The sequence below is a fragment of the Sarcophilus harrisii genome, chromosome 2 (genome assembly GCF_902635505.1).
Source record: "Sarcophilus harrisii chromosome 2, mSarHar1.11, whole genome shotgun sequence".
NCBI classification, from domain to species: Eukaryota; Metazoa; Chordata; class Mammalia; order Dasyuromorphia; family Dasyuridae; genus Sarcophilus; species Sarcophilus harrisii.
The window spans coordinates 361993442-362019998 of record NC_045427.1 but is presented as its reverse complement, the minus strand read 5'-3'; the positions used below and the strand labels follow the sequence as shown (position 1 = coordinate 362019998).

At 36.5% G+C, this 26557-nt stretch overlaps 1 protein-coding gene across 3 annotated transcripts in view; it reads left to right on the top strand.

Annotated features, from left to right (window-relative positions):
- The window catches only part of HHIPL1 (HHIP like 1), a 94225-nt gene that overhangs the window by 61697 nt on the left and 5971 nt on the right, over positions 1-26557 (top strand). Inside the window, exons 7-8 of one of the 3 annotated variants that reach the window (XM_031953280.1) lie at positions 14742-14823; positions 25968-26050. In XM_031953280.1, coding sequence (XP_031809140.1) covers positions 14742-14823; positions 25968-26050 — 165 coding nt within the window. The remainder of the gene's footprint in view (positions 1-14741; positions 14824-25967; positions 26051-26557) is intronic. The other 2 variants (XM_031953281.1, XM_031953282.1) reach the window with 2 other exon arrangements.

Here is a 26557-nt window from a genome sequence, read left to right as displayed (position 1 = left end):
TATCTTTCCTCCTACACTTCACCCTCATCCCTTGGACAACATCATGCTCCCAGTTCCTCAGGCTCATAACTCAGCTCCTTACTCTCTCTCATCCCTTCCCCTCCCCTCCTGCCCTCAAGGCATTTGTTGCAAAGACCTATCAACTTCACCTCCACAGTATCTTTTGAATATACCTTTCTCTTTCCTCTGAAATTGTTACCACCTTGGTGCAGCCCTCATTACCTCACATCTGGATTATTTCAATCAACTTGCTTCAAGCCTCTCCCCAGTCCAATCTATTTTCAGTTGTTAAACGTGGTTTTCCTGAAGTGCAGTTTCAATCAAGTCACCCTTATCTCCCTACTCAATAAACTCCATTGGCTTCCTCTCGCTTCCAGGATCAAATAGAAAATCTTTTGCTTGGCATTCAAAGCTCTTCATAACTTAGTCAACCCATACCTACCACTCTCAACCACTGTTCTTCTATTGTACTCCTCACCATATATTCTTATATCCAATGAACCAGTCTCATGACATTCTTTTTCTCAGGTCTGGGCATTTTCCCTGATTATCTCCCATGTCTGGAATTCACTCTCTCTTTAACTCCACCTACTGACTTCTCTGGCTTCCTTCAAGTCTAAATTAAAATTTTTTCTACAAGAAGGCTTTCCTAATCTCTCTTAATTATAATACTTTTTCTCTTTTAATAGCTTACTGTTTATCTTATACATAACTTGCTTATACATATTTGTTTGCCTGTGCTCTCCCTCATTTCATTGTAAGCTTCTTGAGGGCAGGGGCTGTCTTTAGTCTCTTTGGATCCCTAGTACTTGGCACTTAATAAATATTTATTAATTGACTATTCTTAATTTTATCAAATCCTTCACAGAAGTCCTAGTCTCAAGCTTCATTGTGATGTATAAGTAAACCTAGATTTTTGAAAGTTGTGTTAGTGGAGCACAAGGTATGGCAAGATATCTCATGCTAGACTTTGAGTAAGGCACTAGGAACTGAAGATCAGCCTACTTAATCATGGAGAAGCAAAATACAACTAGTCCAGCCATTTGGTGATAAAACATTTTTGGCCATGTCAAATGGGGAAATGGGGAAAAAAATAACTCTTGGTACTATAATATCCCACTTTGCTTCTACTATAATGATGGCACAATGGTGAGGAAGGGAATAGTGGGAATTAAGAATCACAATTTTCAGATTCTCATTGTTGGTATTCTTCATGTAAAATCCAATAAGTATTCCTATTGCTGAAGGAGATGAATCATATGACTCTTGACATTCTTGCCATAAACAAAACGCTAGGAAAAAAGGAAATTGTAGCTAAATAAAAGGAATGCTTTATAGGAACTCTTTTGATAAACAAAGAAAAAAGTAGGAAGAATAAGTGATAATATGCCCCAAAGCTACAAAGAAATATTATTTCATGGTACATTTGCTCATCAAATATTATAGTATTAATGAAAAACATTTACAAAAAAACCTAATATATCAATATTAGTTGCTCAGGATGAAGTAGTAGAGAAATTCTATGAAGAGCCTGATAAGACTCTCCAAATCAAATTAATGGGCAAGATAATGAGATGATGAAAAATGCTATCCATATACAGAGAGAGAATTGATAAAGTATGAATGCAGATCAAAACATAGTATTTTTCACTTTATTTTTTCCCTGTTTTTTTGTTTTATTTCTTCTTTTACAACATGATAAATATAGAAATGTTTTATATGATTGCACATATATAACCTATGTCAAATTGCTTATTGTCTCGGGGTGGGGGAGGTGAATGAGATGGGAAGAAAATTTGGAACTCAAAATTTTTAAAAAATGAATGTTAAAAATTATCTTTACATGTAATTAGAAAAAAAATAAAATACTATTAAAAAAGAAAATGATGAGAGAAGGCAAAAACGTGTAGGTTTTTCTTCATGCTTCTATATCATGAGCACTTTCTTTAAAGATAGAATTGAAAGGTGCTAAATGTGGCAGCATCAAATATGATCACTAAGAATGAATTTGATGACATTTTAATGGAAAAGAAAGGATTTATTATAGACACAAATATTATCACTAAGAATGAATTTGATGACATTTTAATAGATAAGAAAAGACTTATTAGGGACATGTTTATTATTCCTAAGTCATCTGTTTATGCATAGACCATTGATTTGTCAGAAATAAGATCAGAAATAATAAGAAACAAGATAAAAAATAGTAATGAAAAAAGATACTATGTTAACTTAAATTATTCAAATAAGTTATTTTGAAAATAAAAAAATGGAAAGTAGACAACAGTGATGACATTGGCATCTACTCTAGTGTGAATTAACTGCTATAAAAAGCCCATTAATCAGAAAACATTTGTTTCAACATCTCAAATGAGATATTTCTGAAAAGGCACTTAGTATGTCTGACAGGGTGGCTAGGTGATGCAGTGTTAGAGTGCTGGGCCTAAAGTCAGGAATAACTCATTTTTATGAGTTCAAATTTGGTCTCAGACACTTACTAAGTTGTATGATTTCAGGCAAGTCATTTAACCATATTTATCTCAGTTTCCTCATTCATAAAATGAGCTGGAAAAGCTTGTGACAAACCACTCCAGTATCTTTGCCAAGAAAATCTCAAATGGGGTCATAAAGAGTTGGATACAACTAAAATGACTAAAGAACAACACAATACTTGACATGTAGTAGGTGCTATATAAATACCTTTTCCATTCCCTTCTTCTCACTTGCAAAGAGGCAACTTCCAAAGTCATTAATGGGCTAGAACTTAAACTTATCTGTAAAATTTCTCCTTGGAAAAGTTTACCTCAGTTCCTCATCAGTAAAATGAGCTGGAGAAGGAAATGGCAAATCACCCCAGTATTTCTGCCAAGAAAACCCCAAATGGAGTCACAAAGAGTCAGGAATGACTTAAAAACGAGTCAACAACAACAAATTAGATTTAGCTTCATATTTGTTGCTTTGGATTCTGACCCTATGGTCCAAGATATTTATAATTCTCTCTCTCAGCTTTTCTGCACCTTGCTGCACCTGCATATTATTTAGTACCTTTATTCAAGTCATTTATTAAAATGTTTAAGAAGCTCCAAGTCTAGGGGAGATATCTAGAGAACTTCACTAAAGACTTTATTAGTTGATGTTGAATCTTTAATAACCATTCTTTTAAGTCTGGCCATTCCACAGCTTCTGAACCCATTTAATGTAATTAATCAATAAATACTTATTAATACTATACTCTGGGTGCTGTGCTAAGCAATGGAGATATAAAAAAAAGGTAAAAGAAAATCCTTGTCCTCAAGGAATTTGCAATCTAATGGAGGAGATAACATGTAAACAAATACATACAAATTAAAATGAACAGGATAAATAGGAAAAAAAAAATTAAAAAGAGACACTTGAACTTAAGAGGTTTTGGGAGGGGCTTCCTATGGATCATGGGATTTTAGTTAAAATTTAAAGAAAGCCAGAGAAATGAATGGGTGTAATTCAGGAGGGAGAATGTTCCAGGAATGAAGGATAGCCAAAGAGAATGCCCAAATTGGAGAAAGATTAAGTGTCTTATTTGGAAAAGTGAGAAAGCCATTGTATGGAAGAATGTGTGATGGAGAGTAAGGTGTAAGAAGACTGGAAAGGTGGTTATGGTCATGGTAGTAGGTTTTAAAAGGCTTTGAACATCAACCACAAGATTTTGTATTTGATCCTAAAAGTGATAGAGAGCCACTGGAGTTTCCTGAGGAGAGTAACATGCTTATCTTTTTCCCCCCTAAATTTTTTCAACTAGTTTATAGGGATAGCATGAAAGACTTTGTAAAAATGAACAAACTAAGGTCACTTTGCTGAAATCTTGAATGGCATATATAAAGCATTTTTCTGGTAGCTTTTGTCAAAAAAGGATCATATTTTTGATGAAGCTGTGTTCTCACTAATTACTATTTACTTTTTAAAATGTTCTCTAGCCATTTGCTACCTCTGAATGACTATATTGGTGAAATTGTATTTAGCCCAACATCTTCGTGCATGAGAAGCAGACTTAGGTCCAGGGACAGAGTATTTAAGAAACCAAATACTATTAGCATAGAAAGATGAAAAAAAGTTGGAGAGGCTGACTGGAGTCAGATTGTGGATCTTTTTGAATACTCGACTAGGTATGGAAGTTTAAATTTATCTAGTAGATGGTGGGGAGTCAATGAAGGTTCTGGAGCAGTGGAATAACATGATTAGGATTGGGTTTCAGGAATGTTCATCTGTTGATACCATATTAAGTTGTATAGAAAGGAGGCAAGAGCCAGCTCATATCAGCTCTTGAATGGATGGTTACATTTTTAGTGTGAGCATTTGCTTTTCAGAAATTGGCAAATGCAACAAATTGAGATTTGACTTATTGTTTTGTTGATGGTCTAAACTTTATAATTTAGATTAAATTTAAAAGTGTGTTTTATATACTTTTTTTTTTTTTTGAGAACTGATTTTTCATTTACCATTCACACTCTTGGAGTGAGACTCCAACTATCATTAGGCAACAGACTTGAGATCTGAGGAGCCTCAATTGAGATTGTATAGAGGCGTGGCTCCATGTAGGTATCACATTCCTCATGATCTGAAAGGGAGTGAGAAAAGTGTTTGGGTCCAAGGAAATTAGCAATCAGGCTTCTCCTGTCAGATTATGAAACAAAGAGGGATTTTTATTTTTGTTTTCTTTACCCTACACATCTGACTTACCTTTTAGTTGTTGGGTGACCTCATAGCTCTACAAATGCAATGTTTCTCTCTTCCTCCCCCAGCTAACCATCCTCAGGACATTTTTTCAAGTTTAATAACAATCCTTTTCCTGCCTTTCTCTCTTTTTTCTAAATCCAAATATAAAATCCCCTGTGCCATTGCTTCAGTGCCCTGTTTTCACAGAGTGATTCTTTCTCAAGTTTGCATTTTAATAGGGGACTCTTAGAGATGTTGTGCTTAATGGTGAAATTTGTGATACTTTCGTAGACCAGCAAAAAGTTCTATGGCAAGATGACTTTCTAGCACTCCTCAAATAATTTCACAAAGGCAGGGATTAACTCTGTATATGCTTTAGGCCATAGAACAAAAGCATGGTCATCTAATCGAATCTTCTTGGTTTACAGATGAGCAAACTGAGGCCCATAGATGTGAAGGTATTTGCCTCATATCGGTTAAATTAATAGCAACTACTTTTGGAACTAGTTTTGCTTACTCCTAGCTCCACTATGCTGTTATGGGGGAATGGGGATGAGGAAGGTTTGGCCTTTAGAAATTTGGATCCTTAAAAATAAAACCAAGTAATTTTCTTTGGAGAAGAAACCTTTGAGGTTTTAAGTTTAGAAAAATGTGTAACAAAGGAGTGGGGGAAGGCAGGGATCTGTGAGCTGGCTGAGTTGGCTGGGGCCTCAGGTCTTTGTTTCCACTGGGAGAGCCATTCACCAACAGTCAGGGATTGTCATGGGACAAAGCCCATTTGGGCCATTCAAAGCTGCTGAGAATGCTTGGCTAGGTTACCAGGCAACCCCATGCACCCCTGTGGTGATCCCTGCATCCCCATTCCCTACCCCAGCTCAGTGCTTGATGCCAAGAAATCTCTACAAGTTCATTCCTTCAAAGCTTTTTCTTTTCCTTTGACAGTTTTACAGGTTTTTTGGATCCCATTCTGGCTGAGCCAGGTGAAGATGGGCGACTAATTTCATTATGTATTTTCCAAAGAGGCAGGGCATCTATTCCCTGGTCTCCAGAACCCACTAGTGCCAGAAAATAATCTGAGAAGCGCCCCAGTTGGAATTAGCATGCCTGTGGCTAATGGGAAGTTTTCATGGTATTTGAAATTCTTTGTTTTCCATGAGGATTAGAGGGTTAATTTATTCTGCACCTCAGTCCTGTGAGGATCAAATGAGATAAAATATGCAAAGTGCTTTGAAACTTTAAGAATTATATATTATATATAATAATAATTATTAATGCTAATAAGAATAATATTAATAACGGTTTTGTGGGTCTGAAATTAATTACAAGCTTCCTCTTGCCTACTTACAGAATCGTTTCCCACATTTATCCATTGGGCTTTTTTTTCCTCTTCTTTCCTATCTTCTCCTTATCCTTCTTGTCTTCTCTCCTCTCTTCTGTTCTCCTCTCTTCTCCAGATTACACAATGTTGAAGCTTCAAGAGACTTTACAATCAGAAGTATAAAATGTTACAGCTGGAAAAGACTTAAAAATTATAGAATCATAGCGTGTCATCAGAACTGTAAGGAGCTTTAAAAGATCATCTTTAATTCACACTTCTTATTTTACAGATGTGGAATTGAAAACTCAAGAGATTAAATTGGATTTAAGGAAAAGTATAGGGTAGTGACTTGGTGTCAAAAAAGCTGGATTTAAGTCACATCTGTGCCATTTATAGACTATGACCTTAGCCAAGTCGTTTTCCTTCTTTACATTTCCATTTCTTCATCTGGAAAATGAAGGAGTTGGACAAGATGATTTTTAAGTCTCCCTTAATGTTTTGTGATTCAATGGAGTCAATCCAAAGTTACAGAGATAAGAGGCTTAGTCCTGTAAGATTTCAACCTATACTTTCTGTGTTTAAGTAGAGTTCTTTCCATGACACCAGAAATTCACAGAGCTTGAATATGTTGTAAAAACTAAAATGATAGCTAGACATATGTGTTGTAGTGGAGAAAAGCACTCAATATGTCAAAAGATCTGGGCTTAGTTCTGGCTTGATGAGTTGCTACTTGCATGACTTTGGCTAAGTTCCTTAAACTTTCTGAGCCTTAGTTTCCTCCTTTGTAAAACAAAGGGTTTGGTTTAAATCAAAGGTTCTTAACCTAGGGGAGTCCACAAACTTGTGGTTTTAAAAATATTTTTATAAATATGTCAATATAATTGGTTTCATTTGTAATCCTATGTATTTTATTTTATGAATTTAAAAATATTATTCTGAGAAGCAGTTCATGGGTTCCAGCCAGACTGCCAAAGGGGCCATGATATAAAATTGTAAAACAAAACAAAACAAAACAAAAAAACCCTGTTAGATCTCAAAATCCCTTTCAACACTTAAGTCTTTTGATCCTAAGATTTTTTAATATTAAATTTTATTTTATTTTCAGATCTACAATCTCATTTCCATATTTTCTTTCACTAATTGAGAAAACAATAAATAAATAAAGCCCCCTTAATAACCTTTATAGTTAAACAAAAATAAATTTCTAAAAACCCATTTCCTCTCAGTGAGGAAGTGAATAGCATGCTTCTTCTTGAGATTTCTGGAATCTTATTTAATCAGTTACTGGAATCTTCATTAATCAGTTACTAAGCCTTAAAAAGATGATTATTTTCACAATATTGTTATTGTAGAAATTATTCTCCTGGTACTGCTCACTTCACTCTATATCAATTGCTACAAATTTTCCCAACTTTCTCTGAAACCATATCCATCATTTCTCACAGTACAATAATGTACAAAATAATACATTTATATACCATAATTTGTTCAGCCATTTCCCAAATAATGAGTAGTACCCTCTCAGTTTCCATTTATTTGCCAAAAAGAATTGCTACAAATATTTTCATATGTATATTTTCCCTTTTTCTTTGTTCTCTTTGGGTTATAGGCCTAATAGTACTATTATTGGGTCAAAGAGTAGTTTGGTTGATCCTAAGATACTGAGGTTTCCTCTTCAACCAGGTACATTCAGAAGATTCTGCAATAGCTTGTATGGCCTTGAAAGTTTGGGGGAAGTCCAAATAAAATGAATCCTCTAATATTAGTAAAAATCAATTTCTTCTAATTTTATAATGGGTTTTTTACAAATTTTTTGAGTTTTTTTTATTTTTGGTCTATGTTCATTTTTTATTAAAGCTTTTTATTTTCAAAACATATACATGGACAGTTTTTCAACACTGACCCTTGCAAAGCCTTGTGTTCCAATTTTTCCCTCCTTTCCCCCCCACTTCCCTAGATGGCAAGTAATCCAATATATATTAAACACTGTAAAAATATATGTTAAATCCAACATACGCATTTATACAATTATTTTGCTGCACAAGAAAAACCAGATCAAAAAAGAAAAAAAAATGAGAAAGGAAATAAAATGCAAGTGAACAACAAAAAGAGTGAAAATGCTATGTGTGATCCACACTCAGTTCCCACAGTCCTTTCTCTGGGTGTAGATGGCTCTCTTCATCATAAGATTATTGGAACTGGCCTGAGTATCTCATCTCAATCACATCCATCAGAATTGATCATCACATAGTCTTGCTGTTGCCATATATAATGATCTCCTGGCTCTACTCACTTCACTTAGTATCATATCATGTAAGTCTCTCCAGGCTTCTCTGAAATCATCCTGCTGGTCATTTCTTACAGAACAATAATATTCCATAACATTTATATACCATAATTTATTCAGCCATTCTCCAATTGATGGGCATCCACTCAGTTTCCAGTTTCTTGCCACTACAAAAAGGGCTGCCCCAAACATTTTTGCACATGTGGGTCCCACTTCCTTCTTTAAGATCTCTTTGGGAAATAAGCCCAGTAGAAACACTGCTGAATTTGATAGCCCTTTGGTCATATCTCCAGAGTGTTCTCCAGAATGACTGGATCCATTCACAACTCCACAAACAATGTATGTGTTCCAGTTTTTCCACATCCCCTCCAACATTCATCATTATTTTTTCCTGTCATCTTAGCCAATCTGAGAAGTGTGTAGTGGTACTTCAGAGTTGTCTCAATCTGCATTTCTCTGATCAATAGTGAATTAGAGCAGTTTTTCATATAACTAGAAATGGTTCTAATTTCTTCATCTGAAAACTGTCTGTTCATATCCTTTAACCATTTATCAATTGGAGAATGGCTTGAATTCTTATAAATTTGAGTCACTTCTCTATATATTTTAGAAATGAAGCCTTTATCAGAGCCTTTACATGTAAAAATGTTTTCCCAGTTTAATGCTTTCCTTTTAATTTTGTCTGCATTAGTTTTGTTTGTACAAAAACTTTTTAACTTAATATAATCAAAATTATCTATTTTGTGTAAGAAATAATGAACTCCAGTTCTTCTTTGACCACAAATTCATTTCTTTTCCACAAATCTGAGAGGTAAACTATCCTTTGTTGGACGATTTTCTTAAAAAAATTGTCTATATTTTTAAAGAAAAATTTGTAGAATATTAGTAATCCTAAGATTTTTGCATTGTGATCTATCCTCCATGCTTTGTCACTTTATTCTATATGTTTTCCAGTAGCTTGGATAATTTTTTAAAAGGCCTATATGAAGATGTTTTTTGATTACCATTTATTTTCCTTCATAGGAAATCTACATTTTTTTTTTGGTTCTGGGGATTTTTTGTATTTTTTTAAATCTCATTTTCTCTCTATCTTTCTCTGCCTCTGTTTCTCTCTCTCCTGTCTCTGTCTCCACTTTTCTCCTTCCTCCCTGTGTGTGTATTTTGATGGGTGTGTTAAAGAAAATGGTTCTTGTCAATTTGTTCACTTCTCCATCTTGAATCAGTTTCTTCAGAGTTCTATACCATTTTCTTTTTCTTTTAAATTAATATTTTATTTTTCCCAATTGCATGCAAAAGCAATTTTTACCATTTATTTTTAAAAGATTTTGAATTCTAAATTCTCTTCCTCCACTCCCCTTTCCCTGAGAGAACAAGCAATTTAATACAGGTCTTATAGCATCTTCAGATCACTGTATCTATTATCTCATTTGTTCCTCATAACAACATTGTAAGGATTCAGGATAGGAATTATTTATCCCCATTTTAGAAGTGAGGAAGTTGTAGCCCAGAGACTTCAAATGACCTGAGTAAAGTGATACAGCTAGTAAAGGGTAGAGAAAAACATGAGAAGAAACCTTGTGAAACTGATACAAACTGAAATAGCACATAGAATAATATATACAGTAACTACCATAATTATAATAGATGAAAAGGCTATATGAGTTCAGACCAATTTTAGGCTTAGAAAATATTTAAAGAAACATTTCCTTTCATTAGAGAACTGAGGCAGGCAAGGTAAGGTAACAACCATTTTTAAGAATCAATTTTGTGACAGACACTTTTCTAAGTAAAGGGAGACAAAAACAAGCAAAGAGAAAGACAGTTGTTGGCCTTAAGGAGTTTGTATTCTAATGAGAGAAGACAACACATGAAAGGATGCTGATGGAGGAGAACTCAGGGTACTCAGAAGCATAGGCAAGATAGGAATGAAGCAGGACCAAAATAAAGGCCTTGAAAGGAGGGGCTTCCAAAAAATGATTATAAAAAACAAAAGCCATCAATGGGATAACAGAGTTCAGATAGTGGAAAAATTTTGCTGACAGGAACTGAGAGAAGTTCCAGGATGAGGGAAGAGTTGGATAATTGTGGTGATGTCCTTAGTATCAGAAGCACAGCTGAGAGGAGGAATGAAATCAAGCTGATATAGGCCTTGTCCCCAAAATGAAGGCCTTAAAAGTATTGCACCAATGAGATGGGAAGGGATGGCATGGTGGAGGAATATTGTTGGATGGAACTCTCCTAGTCTTCCAGATGCTTAGAAACTGGGGGTGCTGAATGTTACATACACTGTCAGATAAAGTTCCTTTTATCATTGGTTTTGTTTAACTTTTTTTTCCTAAGGTGGTTTGATTAGGTGGGATTAGAATAGGAGAGAGTATATGTATGGAATGGAGGGGTAGGAAATGTGGAAAGGAGGCTAACATATTAAAAAAAAAAAAAACAGGTATCTATGAAACAACTAAACAACATTCTCTTGATGTTCCCCTTTAGGGACTGTATTTAAAATGTTTAAACAAAAAGGCAATAAAAATATTTGTAAGGAAAATTTTAGAGCCAGTTTTTCTTCTTTCCTCCCCATCCCTCCCCCTTTTTTTCCCCACATGCAAACTCCAAGCTCCTGGGTGCATACATATTAGTTACCAGCTTCTTGGATTGTGAATTATGATCCTCAGTGGGTTTCCTGTCTCCCAGAGACAGAGAATCAGGCAAACTGGTTGCATCTAACAGTGCTAGATATTTAGAATACCCTCAGGCAAAACTTGGTTAATTAGGTATAAGGCAGCCAAGCTTTTTATTTTAGTTTAGTTTTAGAGGGGGAGGCAGGTGTGCCTTAACTTTTCTTGAGAAAATCTGCCACTCATGTTATGCAGGTGGTATTCTGAAAAGATCATGGAAGTTAGAAAACCTGGGCTGCCATCACTAACTTATCATGTGATTTGAGGAAAAACCATTTCACTTTTCTGGGATTTCAGTTTTCATATATATAAAATGGGGAGAATTATTTCTGATTTGTTGACTAAGATTATTTGAACCTCTGTTGAATTTCTGATAATGAGTATATTTGAGGATGTGAAAATATTATTTTTTCAAGATACAGCTCACATCCCAGCTTTTCATGTAACCTTCCCAAATTCCCAGAAATATTTAGGAAGTAAGATGTAAAGCTTTTTTAGATCAGCTCATTCAATTGTCTACTTTAATAGATAAAAAAAAAAAAAAAAAAAAAAAAAAACCTGAGGTCTGGGACTTGGGAGTACCTGGAACAATGGAGAAATCCTTCTTCTGGCTGAGGTATTTGTCCTTAGTCACAATATCTAGAGCCTTTGCTCTGGAAAGATCAATGCTCCCAGCCCCCACTGGAAATCCATATTTCAGCAGCCTGACTGAAAGAATATTGGATTCTAAGTTAGGAGACCTGGGTTCCAGCCCCTTCTCTTAAAACAACCTTGAATATTTCTTTTGTCACCTATTTCAACTGGTTTCTTTTTTTAATCAATAAAAATTAATTAAAAAAATAAAAGCTTCATATCAAAAATAGTCACATAAGAGAAATGTTAATATGTAATATAGTCATTTATGTAAACAACTTACATTTATGTCTTATTCCCAAATAGCTAATACATATTTTCTTGACTATTCTTTGCAGTCATACCCATGAGCCATATTCAAGAAATTAAATCATTTATTCTTTTAATTGAGGGAAATTTTCAACCAGTTTCAAATCAACCTAACTGTATCACTGCCTCATTTATATTCCTACATCTTTGCTATAAGGATAACAGGAAAGACTTTGTCAAATGGTTGACTGATTTCTACATATTATTTCTACAATCTTCCTTTGCTATACAGGTCTAGCAACCTTGTCTGAAAGGAAAATGTAGTTAGTCTGGTCTGACCTGTTCTTGATAAAGCTGTGCTAATTCTCAGTGATTACTGCTTTCCTTTCTAGATGTTGACAAACCATCCCTTTAATAATATGTTCTAGAATTTTGCCGGGATTAAAATTATACTTCCTGGTCTACAGATTCCATTCTCCATTCTTTTCCCTTTTGTGAAAATCAGAACATTTACCCCTTTTAAGTTCTGAAGCATCTCTCCTATTCTGCAAGATCTTTCAAAGTACTCAGTAATCCCATCCCCACGTTCTTTCAGCACCCTGTCATTTGGGGCCTGATGGCTTGAACTCACCAAGGGCAATTAGATGCTCTCTTATTATTTCCTTAATTACCTTGGCCTTCATCTCCCTACTTGCTGATTTTGTTTTGTCCTCTCCATTCCAAAGACATTTCATCCTGGCAGAGAGAAGAAAAGAAAAAAAAAAGAGCAGTTCTGTATGTCATCTATTATCAGCCCATCTTCCCTAAGCAGCATTTCCATCCCTTCTGTGATCCTCCTCTTTTTGCCAGCATAACTACAAAAGCCCTTTTTGTTGTCCTTAGCATTCTTCCCCAGACTCAGCTCATCCTGAGCTTAAGACCTTCTCATTCTTTTTCCATTTGTCCCACAGGTCCTTACTTAAGAATAACATCTCAATGAATATTCAGTTTGACAGGTTGGTCATCTGCTGCTGTGCTCAGAATCACAGAACTGTCAGGGCTAAAAGGGAGCTTAGAGATATTGATTTTAACCCTTTCATTTTATCGATGGAGAACCTGAGATCCAAACAAGTAAAGTGAGCCACTCGACTGCATAACTAATACATGACAGATTCGGGACTTTTAACTTGAATCTCATTCCAGGTTCAGTTCTTTTTCACTGTCCCATGGCCAAAATGTAATGAATAAGTATCCAGGTTTTCAGATATCATAATTAAGGCTTATTGAGCAGCAGGAAAACCCTTCTGAGCATAATTGAGACTACAGAAAGTTATGGGTAAGCTCAGCTGTCAGGAGAAGGAGATTCAGATAAGTGGGCAGCCACTGATAAATAGCAGTGGTCAAAAGCTGAATGCACTATCATCTAGGAGGCAGAATATTATTTCTTGAGAATCTGGCAGTGTATTGATAATAGGTGACATGGCAACTTCATAGGCAAGAAAGAATCTTCTTAGAAATAAGCTTCCTATCATTGAAAGTCTTCAAGCAGAGACTAGATGACTGTTAGAGTTTTTGTAGATGGGGTCCATGCTTCATTCAATTCAACAATAAATGTTAACTATCCACTATGTATAGGTTACAAAATCAGGACTGTAAGAAATAACTTAAAATATCACAATTTCTAGCTGCAACAAATTTATAATTTAATATGTGTCTATATGGAAGATATGAAATGTACACAAATATATGATACAGATTAGGATGTAATTAAATACAAAGAAGATGTCCTGACACAGGGCTCTAAAAAATTTGAGGATGGAAACAAAAATTGCATTTACTGAGAGGTTTGGGGGATGGAAGAAATAGTATGGGAAAGTTTCCTGGAAGAGGTAGTATTCAAATTCAGCTTAGAAAAAAGGAAGGGATTTGAATGGGCAGAGATTGAATGGGCAGATGACTAGGAAAGTCTATTCCAGGTCCAGGGGAATGATTTAAAGATTGGGAGAATGGGAAAGAACTGGACAAAGTACAGACTAGATGAGCTGGAATATAGGGTCAAGGAAGGGGGATAGTATGAAATAAGATTAGTAAATTTAAGTGCGATCATAGAAGAATCATAGGATTTAGAGCCAAAAGGGACCTTAGAGATCAAGCCTCCATATTTTTACAGATGAGTAAATTGAGACCCAGAGAATTAAAGTGACTTGTTCAAAGTTATACAGAGCTGGGCTGCAAACACAAATCTAATGCTTTGTTCTCTACAATCTGTGCTACCTCTCTCCAAAGCTAGGCTAAGGAGTTTATACATTATTCAGTAGGCCGTGGGAACTGCTGAAGGCTTTTGAGGAAAATGAGTGATGCGATTAGAGCAGTCGATTAGGAAAATTCTCAGGCCTTAGTGTGAAGGTTGGATTGGTAAGGAAGTAGACTGGAGTCTGGGAAATGAATGCAATCAATACTTACACTGGAAGCCTTGCTTGTGCTGGGATGACTTCGGTGATCCTTTCCAAATTTAAGATTCTGTGATAGGGGAGAGGCAAGGCCAAACCACTGGAAAAAGTTTACTGTTTTTAACTCAGACAAACTGAGCAGTAACTTGGGTATGGAAAGGATGATATTAGGGACCCAGATATTGAGAATGGAACAACAAAGTTGCACTTGATCATATGAAGGAAAGAGACTGGCCACTGGATGTTGTGTGAATTCTGTGATGAGTCTAAGAGCTCTTGGGCCTGGCTTTCCATCAATGTTCCCAAGCTCAGGCATAGATTGAACTCAGTTTGGAATGGGTAGTTAAATAGCTATACCTAAAAAATTAGAAGAATAAAGGATGTGCAAGGAAGCAAGAGATGGTCACTGCACCAGGTAACATTTTTTACATGTTCCCTTGTTTTTTGTTTTCTCAAAGGGGAACTTTACTTCATGTCTACTGGAGTGCCAAGCGCCACATCTGCAAGTGGAGTCATTTACAAAATGGTTGACACCTCTAGGTAAGGTCAAAAAGTAAATATAATATCCATGCTCTTGGCCATGATACATTTTTTGGCAATTGCTGCCCCAAAAGTTTTGTCTGAATAGAAAATAAACATAAACTCTATTCATGTTCACTAATGCCATTCCCTCCCTATTGCAGATTGTGCTCACTTTAGAACCCTTCAGCCTCATAACTGGCAGAGAGCTAGAATGAACCCTTGAGTCACAGAGCATTCTAGAATCAAAGCTCCATGGCTTTCTCAGGATGTTTCTTCTTCAGGCAGGCTAATTGAGCTGTCCAGGATTTCATGATTCACAAACAGTTTGCTGTGGCTTTCTGTTGCTCAGTCTTGTGCTCAATTCCCTGGTAACTATCTCTTGTGCATTTATTTGACACAATAATAATTGATACAGGTCACTCATTTCCTGCTCCTGTGCTACCTCGGTTACTAGGTTATTGAAAAGAATCATCAGGGAAAGGCTTAATATTGGCATATGGTGGTGGAGAGCATAATGGTCTCCAGAGGAAAGGCTCCTTTCAGTTACCTAGAAGCTCCTTTGGGGCAATGCCCAACTTGATAAGGAGTCAGCTTTATTGTTAATAGGGGTGAAGTATCTCCCAACAAAGAGCATAGACAATCCTTTATCTGGCATCTGAAGGCTTTAATATGATTTTGATTCATCAGAACAACATCACTGCTCTTACCCACAGAATCATATTTGTTCTTGGTTGAGCAAACCTTGAGAATGGGTAAAGACTAGCTCCCTGGTGCTAAAGGGAATTCAAAGGTAAATACTCTTGCATGTTTCTAATCTTCAACTGGATCTGTGAGCTCAATTTCTTCAGTTCCCTCTTGTAATGCAGATTGCAACCCATCCATCCTGTACAATGATAATAGTCTAGGAAATGGCCTTTTTCCTGATCTGGTGGCCCCTGCTTTATTTAGCACTTAAAGGTATTCAACTAGGGAGAGCTTCATGAATGTGCAATCTAAAGTCTATTGGGGAAGACAATAATAAACATACCCTAAAATCAACCCAAGCAGGTTATGAATCATGACATCTTTTTTTTTTTGAAGCTAACTATTTTTTTTTTTATTATAGCTTTTTATTTACAAGATATCTGCATGGGTAATTTTTCAGCATTGACAGTTGCAAAACCTTTTGTTCCAACTTTTCCCCTCCTTTGCCCCACCCCTTCCCCCAGATGGCAGGTTGACCAATACATGTTAAATATGCTGAAGTATAAGTTAAATTCAATATATGTATACATGTCCAAACAGTTATTTTGCTGTACAAAAAAGAAGAGGACTTGGAAATAGTGTACAATTAGCCTGTGAAGGAAATCAAAAATGCAGGTGGACAAAAATAGGAATCATGACATCTGATGTGGGAGAGATCACTTCTCCATGTAGGGCCAGGGAAGAATTCATAAAGAAGAAAGCACTGGAGTTGATTTTTTAAAATGACCAGGTTATTAACTGTCAGAGAAAGAACCTTAAATGAACCCTGCTCTGTGGAAAACCATTGTGGTCTAGTGGACAGAGTCCCACTAGGGTTATGCGTCAGGAGACCTGGGTTTGAGCCATGGAGATTTGACATACATCAGCATATATGGACTGCTCAGTTATTGCTTTTCAGTTATTTTTTCAGGCATGTCCAACACTTAATGACTCTATTTGTTTTGTTTTGTTTTGTTTTGTTTTTGGCATTTCCTTCTCCAGCTCATTTTACAAGTGAGGAAACCGAGGCAAACAGAGTTAAGTGTTAAATTAAGGATTTGAACTTGGGAAAATGAGTCTTCTTGATTCCAGGCCCAGCACTTTATATGCTATGGCACCACCTACCTGTCCTATGTGACTATAGTTAACTTATTTTAATCTTGTGAACTTCAGTTTTGTCATTTATAAAATGGGAATTATAATACATTCATTACTTACCTTACAACTTGTAAGGAAAGGGCTTTGTATAATATATATATAAACATTTTTATATTATATGTGTATATGTACATTATATATAAAACAATATACACATTTTATATATATATTTATGTATATAGGTACATGCATTCATGTTTTATAATTTTATCATATGCTGCTGAACAGAGCTAGAGGAAATTCCCCAAACCTTATCAGTTGGTGTTACAAGAAATTTACATTTGCTAAATCAAACTGGGCCCTCACTGCAACTCTTCCTCAACTGATTTCTCATTCCACTCAAATTTTAAACCTCTGATTTTTACCTTGAACTTCCCACATCCCATGTCATTTGCTGCCTCTACCTTCTCTGGTGAAAACCTTAAGTCGGGGATGGGAAACTTTTTTTCTTCCAAGGGCCACTTGGATATTTATCACAGCATTTGTGAGCCATACAAAATTATCAACTGATAGAACTCAAACAGCGAAGGTTGTTGTAGCTAGCTTTCAGCTCAGGAAATTTCAACCTGCAGTTGCCTTAGCAAATGACTTCACAGGCTTTATATGGCCTTGTAGGCTGGATGTTCCCCATTCCTGTCTTAAGTCATATTTTACATAAAAAAAAAATTATGGCTTTTCACTAGGAATTCTCTCTTCTCATCTCACCTCCTTCCTGATATCATCTGCCATTCTCTCTTCCCTTACCTGATGATGTCTACATATAGAGGGCCAAGGTCGAGCTCTCTATGTAGACATGATCCCATCCACTTCTGTCTTCTCTAGTAGATTGCTCTCATCATTAACTCCTCTCTCTATTTACTCATTCCTTTCCTGCTGCCTGCAAACACTCGAATCTTTCCACCCCTGAAAAACCTTACTATGATGGTATTGTTGTGTCCAACTCTTTATGAGCCTGTAGACCATAGCATCCCAGTGTGATCCATGGAGTTTTCTTGGCAAAGATACTGAAATGGTTTGCCATTTCCTTCTCCAGAGAATAAAGCAAATAGAGCTTAACTGACTTGCTCAGGGTCACATAGTATTTATGCTAGATTTGAACACAGGTCTTCTTGATTCTAGGCCCAGGACTCTATCCATTGAGCGGGCAAGCTGCCTCCTATCATGCCCACCTACTTTCCCAACTGTCTTTCTCCTTCTCTTCCCAATTAAACTCTTTGGAAATGACTTTAAAATTGGGGCTTCCAATTCCTCTCTTCTAACTTTCTTCTAAATTTCATTATTCAGTTGAAACAGTCCTCTCCAAAGTAGAGTCTTTTAATTACCAGATCAATTGGCTTCTTCTCCATTTTCATTCTTCTTGACTTCTCTGTGACATTTGGCACAGCTTACCAACCTTTTCCTCGTGTGTGTTCTTTTCTTTCTGTATTTTTTCCATTTCTTTTCTTTCTCTTTCTCTTTTCCTTCCTTCCCTCTTTTCTTTCTTCCTCCTTCCTTATCTCCCTTTTCCCCTTCCCTCTCCCTCCCTCTATCCTTCTCTATATTTTTCCCTTTCTCCCTCCTTCCCTCCCTCCCTTCATTTCTTCCTTCCTTTTCTTCCTTCCTTCCTTCCTTCCTTCCTTCCTTCCTTCCTTCCTTCCTTCCTTCCTTCCTTCCTTCCTTCCTTCCTTTCTTTCTTTTTCTTTCTTCCTTTCTTTTTCTTCATTTCTTTTTCTTTCTTCCTCTCTCTCTCTTTCTTTCTCTCTCCTTCTTTCTTCCTCTCTCCACCCTCCTTTCTTTATTTTTCTTCCTTCTTTCTCTTTGTTTCTTCCTTTCTTTTCCTTTCCTTCTTCCTCCTCCTTCTTTCCCTTTTTTCTTTCTCTTTTTTCTTTCCTTTCTTTTCTCTTTTCCGTCATTCCTTTGTTGTTTCCTTCCTTTCCTCCTTCCTTCCCTATTTTCTTTCTCTTTTTTCTTCTTTCCTTTTTCCTCTTTCTTTTCCTTCCTCCTTTCTTTATCTTCTTTCCTTTTTCTTTCTTCCTTTTTTTTCTTTCTTTTTCACTTTTCTCTCTCAGTCTTCTTATTTGTCTATTCTCTCTTTTTTTTTATTGGCTCTTCTTCCATATCATGTTCACTGAATATGGTTGTCCCACAATAATTTTTACTGAACTATCTTCTCATTTCTATGTTTTCCCCTTGAAGATGTTATCAGCTTTCCTAGAGTTCAGTTTTTATTTCTATGCAGATGAATCCCACATCTATATTTCCAGTCTCTACCTCTCTCCTGAACACAAATCTCCATTTCCAACTACCTAATGAATCTTTCGAGCTGGATGTCTGTGGTCATCTCAAACCTATTGGGATACAAATGTATCCCAAACAAAACTCATCTTTCCAGTCAAACTTTCTCCTTGTCCCAAATTTTCTGTGATTGTTAAAGGTTATCACTATCCTCCCAGTCAAGCAGGTTCACAACTTTTGACTTATCCTTAACTTATTCTCACTTATCCACATATCCAATCTGTTGTCAAATCTTTCAGTTTCTGCTTTCACAAACTCTTGTAAACAGCTTCTTCTTTCCAACTACTCACCATCACCTTTCATTATCTCATGCTTGCTCTTTGGCAGCAGCCTTGGTTGGTCTCCCAGCTTCAAGTCTCTCTCCCTTCCCCCCACCCCCAATTCTAATCTGTCCTCCATAAAATTATACTGTGACCATATCATTTCCTTACCCTCCTATTCCCTAAACTCCAGTGGTCCCTTTTACCTCCAGAACAAACAACTGAAAAAAAGAGCTTTATTTGGTATTCATAGCTCTTCAGAACCTGACCTCTTCTTAATTTTTCAGTTTTATTATATTCTACTACATTTCCTGTACTTGGTGATGCAGCCATACTGGCTTCATTGCTGTTCCTTGTATTGTACACACCATCTCTCATCTCTGTTTCTCTGTACTACCTTCTCTCTATGTCTGAAATGCTTTCCTTCCCAATGCCCAACTCTTAGAATGCTGGGCTTATTTTAAAGACTCAGCTCAAGTAGCAGTTCCTTCAGGAGATCTTTCCTAGTGCCCAGCTACTTGTGTTATCTTTAAAGTTATTTTTCATTTACTCTCTGTGACTGACTGATGTGTGTTTTCTCTCCCATTGCTGTGTAAACTTCTTGATGGGAGAGACTGTTTTGTATCTGATAGATTCTTAATAAATGTTCGCTGACTTTTATATACATATATATATACCTCTCTCTGTGTCTCTGTCTCTGTCTCTCTCTGTTTTTCTGTCCCTGTCTCTATTTCTTTCTCTGTCTCTTTATATATGTGTGTGTGTGTGTTTGTGTGTTGTATATACACACAAATATTGGTGTATAAAACTATATACATATATATACATCTATATGTGCATATATACATACACATACACACAAAATATTCTGTACAAATATATACTGGGATAGCTATAGATAGTGTTACAGTGCTCTGCCAGTTTGTCTTTGTGCCACTTCTATTATACTTTTTATAGGAACTTATAGTGACTTATAGGGAGGTAGAGATGGCATGCTTATTAAATTTGCAGATAACATGGAGAAGAAAAATGGATTTTTCTCAAGTCATTAGGTGACAGAGCCAGAATCCAAAAATATTTTAATAAATTAGAATGGTAATCCATTAAATCAGGATATATTTAAAGTCCTACACTTGGATCCAAAAAATTTTAATGATACCAATGGAAGAAGGGAGAACATGGCTGGCCATAGGGCATGTAATTGTATTTTATTGGATCCCAGTTAGGTGATAAAGTGGGTAGAGCATTGGATCTGAAATCAGAAAGACCTAAGTTCAGATACGTTTTCAGACACTAGCTGTGCGACCCAGGGCAAGTTATTTAACCCTATATGCCTCAGTTTCCTCTCTTTAAAATAAGTTGGAGAAGAAAATGGCAAACAACTCTACTATATTTGCCAATAGAAATTTTAACAGACTAGGTATTTTGGTGGATCCTAGATATTCAATTAGAAAACAGTATAATATGGGAATCAAAAAATATCCTGAGATCTTAGGCTATAGTAATATAATTAAGGCATTCAAAATAAGTGAGAATAAGAGACCTTGTGGTCTTCTACCCTGGTCAGACGTTATCCAGAGTACATTTTTAGTTTTGGCATCCACATTTTCAGAAGGATATTAACAAACCAAAGTTCAAAGGAGAACAATATGATTTTTTGGGAGATGGGAAACTATACTATACAAGGATAAGTTGAAACAAATGATGTTTAAGTCTAGAAAAAATAAAGAAAACTTTCAGAGGGAAAGAACCGCATTTAGAAATTGCAGAGAGACAGATTGTCACTGGGTGTAAGAAAAAACTTCCTAATAATTCATTGCCAAACCATGAAATGGGCAGCTTCAATAAATAAGGTTATCCCTCTTACTGGAAGCATTTTCAATTAAAGACTAAACGGCCAATTCTCAGGGATGTGGTAGAAAAGATTTCTGATCAGATCTATAGTTAGGTTCAACTAAATGAGCTCTGAGATCTCCTCTGAAGCAGAGATTCGGTGGTTCTGTGATTCCTCCTACCTGTCCATCTTCTGCCTGTCCTGTGGGACTAATAAAAGTAGCCTTCCCTTCTTGTTTTGCCCCTCTCATTCATATCTATCCATATGCAGCTATGTATTTTATCACTGCTCAGCCTGAATTCCTCCCTGGCCCCTTCTGGCTAGTATAACACACTCTGTTGCCTTTACAGGCATGCTGTCATGCATACTAATATATGGCTTGTCCCATTCAACTGATACTTGGCTGTCTGGAGTGTCTCACAATGAGTCCTGCCAACAGGAGGAAACATTGTGTTTTGTAATTATAGTAATAATTGATATTTCCATATCACTTTTTTAGTTGTTGTTGTTCAATGTTTTTTAGTCATATCTGACTGAATATCAGTTTTCATCACCTCATTTGCAGTTTTCTTGGCAAATACCAGACTGGCTTGCTATTTCCTTCTTCAGCTCACTTAAAAGATAAAGAAACTGAGGCAAACAGGATTAAGTGACTAGCCCAAGGTCACACATTTAATAAGCGACTAAAGCCAGATTTAAACTCAGAAGAATGTCTTCCTGACTCTGACACTATCCAGAGTTCCACTTAGTTTAGGAAACACTTTATATGCATGAACTCATTCGAATCTCAGAACAGCACTGTAGGATATAGTAATAAAGCTATTTTGCTTTTTTTCTGAAAAGAAAGGCTCTCTGGCCACCATCATATGTTTGCAGGGAATGTGGATGTGGAATGGGGAAGTCCAAGAAATGGTTTATACAAATCTTTCGAGCCTCAGCTGTGTTCAGGATCATGTAGTAGGTGCTGCAGAAGATAGTGAGCCAGTATTTATTAAGTACATACTATGTGCTAGACATTGTGTTAATCACTGCAGAAAAACAATCTCTACTGGAGAGGAGCTCACCACCTAATGGAAGAGACAACATGGAAATATAAAAATACAGGATAGATTAGAGAGAATCATCCTGGGGAAGACACTAACTTTAGTGGGATAATAGTATTAAATATGAATAGGACACTGCCACTGCCCATCCAGTCTAGTTATGATAATGGGGATGGGGTTTGGCTAAACATAGACATATTCTTGTATGAGAGTGTAATAAATACCATCAAAACACTTTTGGTAGTTTAGTTTGGAGGAGGGAAAGATCACAGGAGCTCAGAGAGGTCTCTGAGGGAGGCCATCTAGTCCAACCTAAAACTGAACAAGAAACTCCTCTACAGCCACCTGATCAGTAGTTATCCAGCCTTTGCCTATAGATCTCTAGTTAAAAGAACTTACTACTTCCAAAGGTAATGGCGTCCAAGTCTGCTTTGGGATAACTCCTAATTGTTAGAAAATTCTTACTTGCAATAAACTTAAGTAGCTAGGTGGCATAGTAGATAAAGCATTGGAGTCAAGAAGATTTGAATTCAAATCTGGCTTTAGAGGCTTACTGTGTGACTGTGAGTAGGTTACTTAAGCTTTGCTTGCCTCAGTTTTCTGATCTGTAAAAGAAGATAATAATAGCATTTACCTTTCATGGCTATTGTGAGAATAAAAAGAAATAATATTAGTAAAATACTTTACAAATACAAATCTTCAATTGCTATCATTATTATTATTATCATGCCTAAATCTATGTTTCTGGAACTTCCATTACTTCTAATATCGTTCTGGGGCCAAGAAACAACATTTAAAGCATCTTTCTTCCCTTGTTGCAATCTCAGAGACTAAGAGATTGTTTTTGTGAGGTCAAGAAGATGGAAGAAGTGTGAATAGAAGAACATAGTATCATGGATTTAGAATTGAAAGGAACCTTAGAGGCCATTGGGTGAAACCCTCTAATTTTACACTTAAGAAAATTGAGGTACAGAAAGATTAAGTCTTTTGCCCAGGGTCATACAATTATTAATTATCTGATGGAGGAGTTCAACCCAGATCTTCCTGACTCATAATCCAGATCCTTATCTAAGATACCATGATATACTTCTCACCTCTCATGAGGTCAAATATGAAAAGTGGGTTGTTAACAATAGAATGGGATTACTAGAGGGTACAAAAGAATATAGGAGTGAGGAATGCAGAATTTAGAAGGAATAATGATAAAGTGAATGGGGATGATTGTGCTGAGACTAGTAGCAAAGGAAGGAGTTTCCGCCTAGACACCCAGTAGTGACTCTGAGTATAGGAATTCAGAATTTTGAAATCTCTAGGACAATAGGTTTTACTGTCCCAGTAAACAATGTTCCAGCCTTTGTCTTAAATGTTGATTTTCTATCCAAGACCTCATAATCCTATGTAGTGTAACTTAGATTCTTCTGGCAGTATCACTATACCCACCTGGATCACTAGAAGTGGGTAACAGTTAATCAGGTTTGATAAGTCTTGAGTGGTTCTCTATTATGTCCTAAACTCATGTCCTGAAAGTTTTATTGAGTTGAATTCTGGCTTGAAAAATCGGGGAATGCTTCTAGTTGAATCAGGTTTCACTAAGAAGGAGTCAATATAGGTCAGGATGGAAAAGCACTAAAAAATACAGGGAATGGTCTAAACTAAAAGTTGCAGAGATAAGAAGGTGGCAATCTTTCTTCATATAACAGTGACTAGTCTAGTTTGAAATATGGAGTACACAAGTGGAAACAGTGAGAAATAGAACTGCATTGGTAGATCGATATCCCAAAATGGAAGACACTAAATGTCAGACAGGAACAACTTTATCTGCTCTATAGAAGAGTCAATGAAAATTATGGAAAAGTGAAGACATCCAAAGTTGGCTGTCCTACCAAATCCTATCATAGTAAGATAAGAGGAAGGATGACATAGTCCATGAAGGAGAATCCAGAAGAGCACTAGGTATTGCCAGAAGAGCTGAATTTAAATACTAGCTTTGATGCTTTTTAGTTGTGAGATGTAGGTGAGTCACTTCTTTCTTGCCCTCATCTATAAAATCTGAAAGTTGAATTAGGGTTTTTACTGACAGTTTTTTATAACAGCATGAGGGTGATTTTATTGATTAGAACAGGTGCTGATTCTTCCTTGCAGGAGATTTTTCATGGAGCACTGGGTGTCTCACAATTTAATAGTCCAAACAATTTCCTCATAAAATGGGGATAATCCTGCCTTCCTCTTCCAAACTTGTAAGCTATTGTAATCATTAAGATGAAATGATAGAGGATAAAGTGCTCTGTAATTTCTGTCACTGTTCCAGTGAGGGGTTGTTTTTATGATTAGCTCCCTATAGCTTTTCCACATGTATCTCCTGGGCTGCCATGTGGAGAATACATTTTGCCCCAAACTTGGAAGCTTTGATAAGATCTTGGCCTCCTTTGGATTTATGACCCCAGAAACTCTTCTCTGCTCATCATGTGCTCTGGCTGTTTGATGATTTTTTCATGCCTCAGCAGCCTGGTGCTCCCAGCTGATCACAGTGCTGGGCAAGGATTTCAAGGCAAGATTGTTCTCATTCTCCACGGTGAGATGATTCAAGCTCTCATCTTCCTTGTTACCTGATGAGAATTTGCCTGAAAAAACAAACAAACAAACAACAAACTACACTGGTTCTCCAGAGTATCCTTGGGAAAGCTTTTTTTCTTTTGAATGAAGGAGGTTTTTCCCCCCTCTCTGGGTCGTATTGGTGTGTGTGTGTGTGTGTGTGTGTGTGTGTAAGAATGCCTCTCCTTAATTAAGGAATTAGAAAATCATAAAACATTGGAGTTGACAGAGACTTTTAGAATCAGTCTTACCCAACTAGCTTTTGAACAGGAATCCCTTCTGCAACTTACCATTCTTACATGTGGTCATTCATTCTGTACTTGAGATAAACTTACCCACCCCAAGATAGGGAGCTCATCACATTAAAAGGGAATCTATTCTCTTCTGAGCCAGCTCTGAACTTCTATGGACTATGCTGTACAATTTATCACCCAAGTCACTTTATTACATTGTCTTTTGTTGTTTGCTGTTGTTTTGTATGTGTTAATCTTATCTCCCTTGAGTACCTTGAATGTCTTTATCCCTTCTCTCTCCATTGAAGTTCACTTTAGCACTTCAGAGAGTATCAGGAATATAAGGGAATTTAGAAGTCTAAACACATAGATTTTTTTAAAGTAGTATTTTATTTTTTCCAATTATACGTAAAGACAATTTTTAATATTTATTTTTGAAAAATTTAGTTGCATTTTTTTTCTTCCTCCCTCCCTCCCTCCCTCCTTTTCCCCTTCCTAAAATGGCAAACAATTTGATTTAGGTTAGATATAACATATAGATTTCCCCCCCCAACGGTATTTTATTTTTCCAAATACATATAAAGATAGTTTTCAACATTCATTTTTGTAAGACTTTGTGTTCCAGACTTTTCTCTTTCCCTCTCTTCTTTCCCATCTTCAAATAAAGCAAGCAATCTGATTTAGATTAAATATGTAAGAGCCTCAGAGACTCTTGGTTCTGTCTCTCCTTCTGACTTTCCTATCAGCTTTTCCCTTGTTCCATGTCCGGCCTCCTATCCTGTATTTCATCACTGCTCAACTATAGCTTGAGACATTTGGGTTGGACATAAGGATGAGTTCATTGAAATGGGATGAGATGCTAAAATGGTGACTGGGGCTAGCTTTGGAACCTGATTTTCTCCCAAATGAGATGCTCTGGTGAGTCCAGCAGACAAGAGGGATGGACAAGGTCAGCTTTTCAGCTGTAGGAGATATTTCTTGATTTCAACCCTTGGTATCGTTGCACTGAGGATGCCTTCTCATGGCCCCTTTTATGTGTTGGCAGGAGAGCTCCTCCGGGCAAGTGTCAGATCAAGGCAGCCCCAGTGAAAGTGAAGAGTCGAATCATCAGCTTTGAACCTAAAGAGAGTAAGTTTTGCTGCTTCTTTATGTTTGGTATGCCAAGTCCAGAGTCATAGAAGTCTGAACTGGGAGGGATGATCTAGGATGAGGTATTTATCTTCCAGAAAAGGAAATCAGTGGTGATGTGCCTAAAATTATACATATGATAAATACCAAAGCCTGGATGCAAATACCAATACTCTGGATTTAAAGCCATCACCCTTTTATTATAACATGCTATTCTTTGGTGATGGGCATCTCTCAGCCCCTAAGATGAATGTGGGAGGCTTCTAGGGTTGGTTTCAACATTACAGGACTCCAAAGGGTATAGCAATGATGACACCATGACTGATACAGATAGTGTGGACATGGGGAAGCTTTATATTTCCCAAATTGAGCATGGCTTCTGGCTCCAAAAAGAGAGGGAAGCAATTGAGTTAATCAGTATTTCTTGACCAGCTGCCATGGTCAAAACATGGTGAAAGAACTAATGAAGAAGAAAAATATTTTATTTTTTATAAGATTTTGATATTT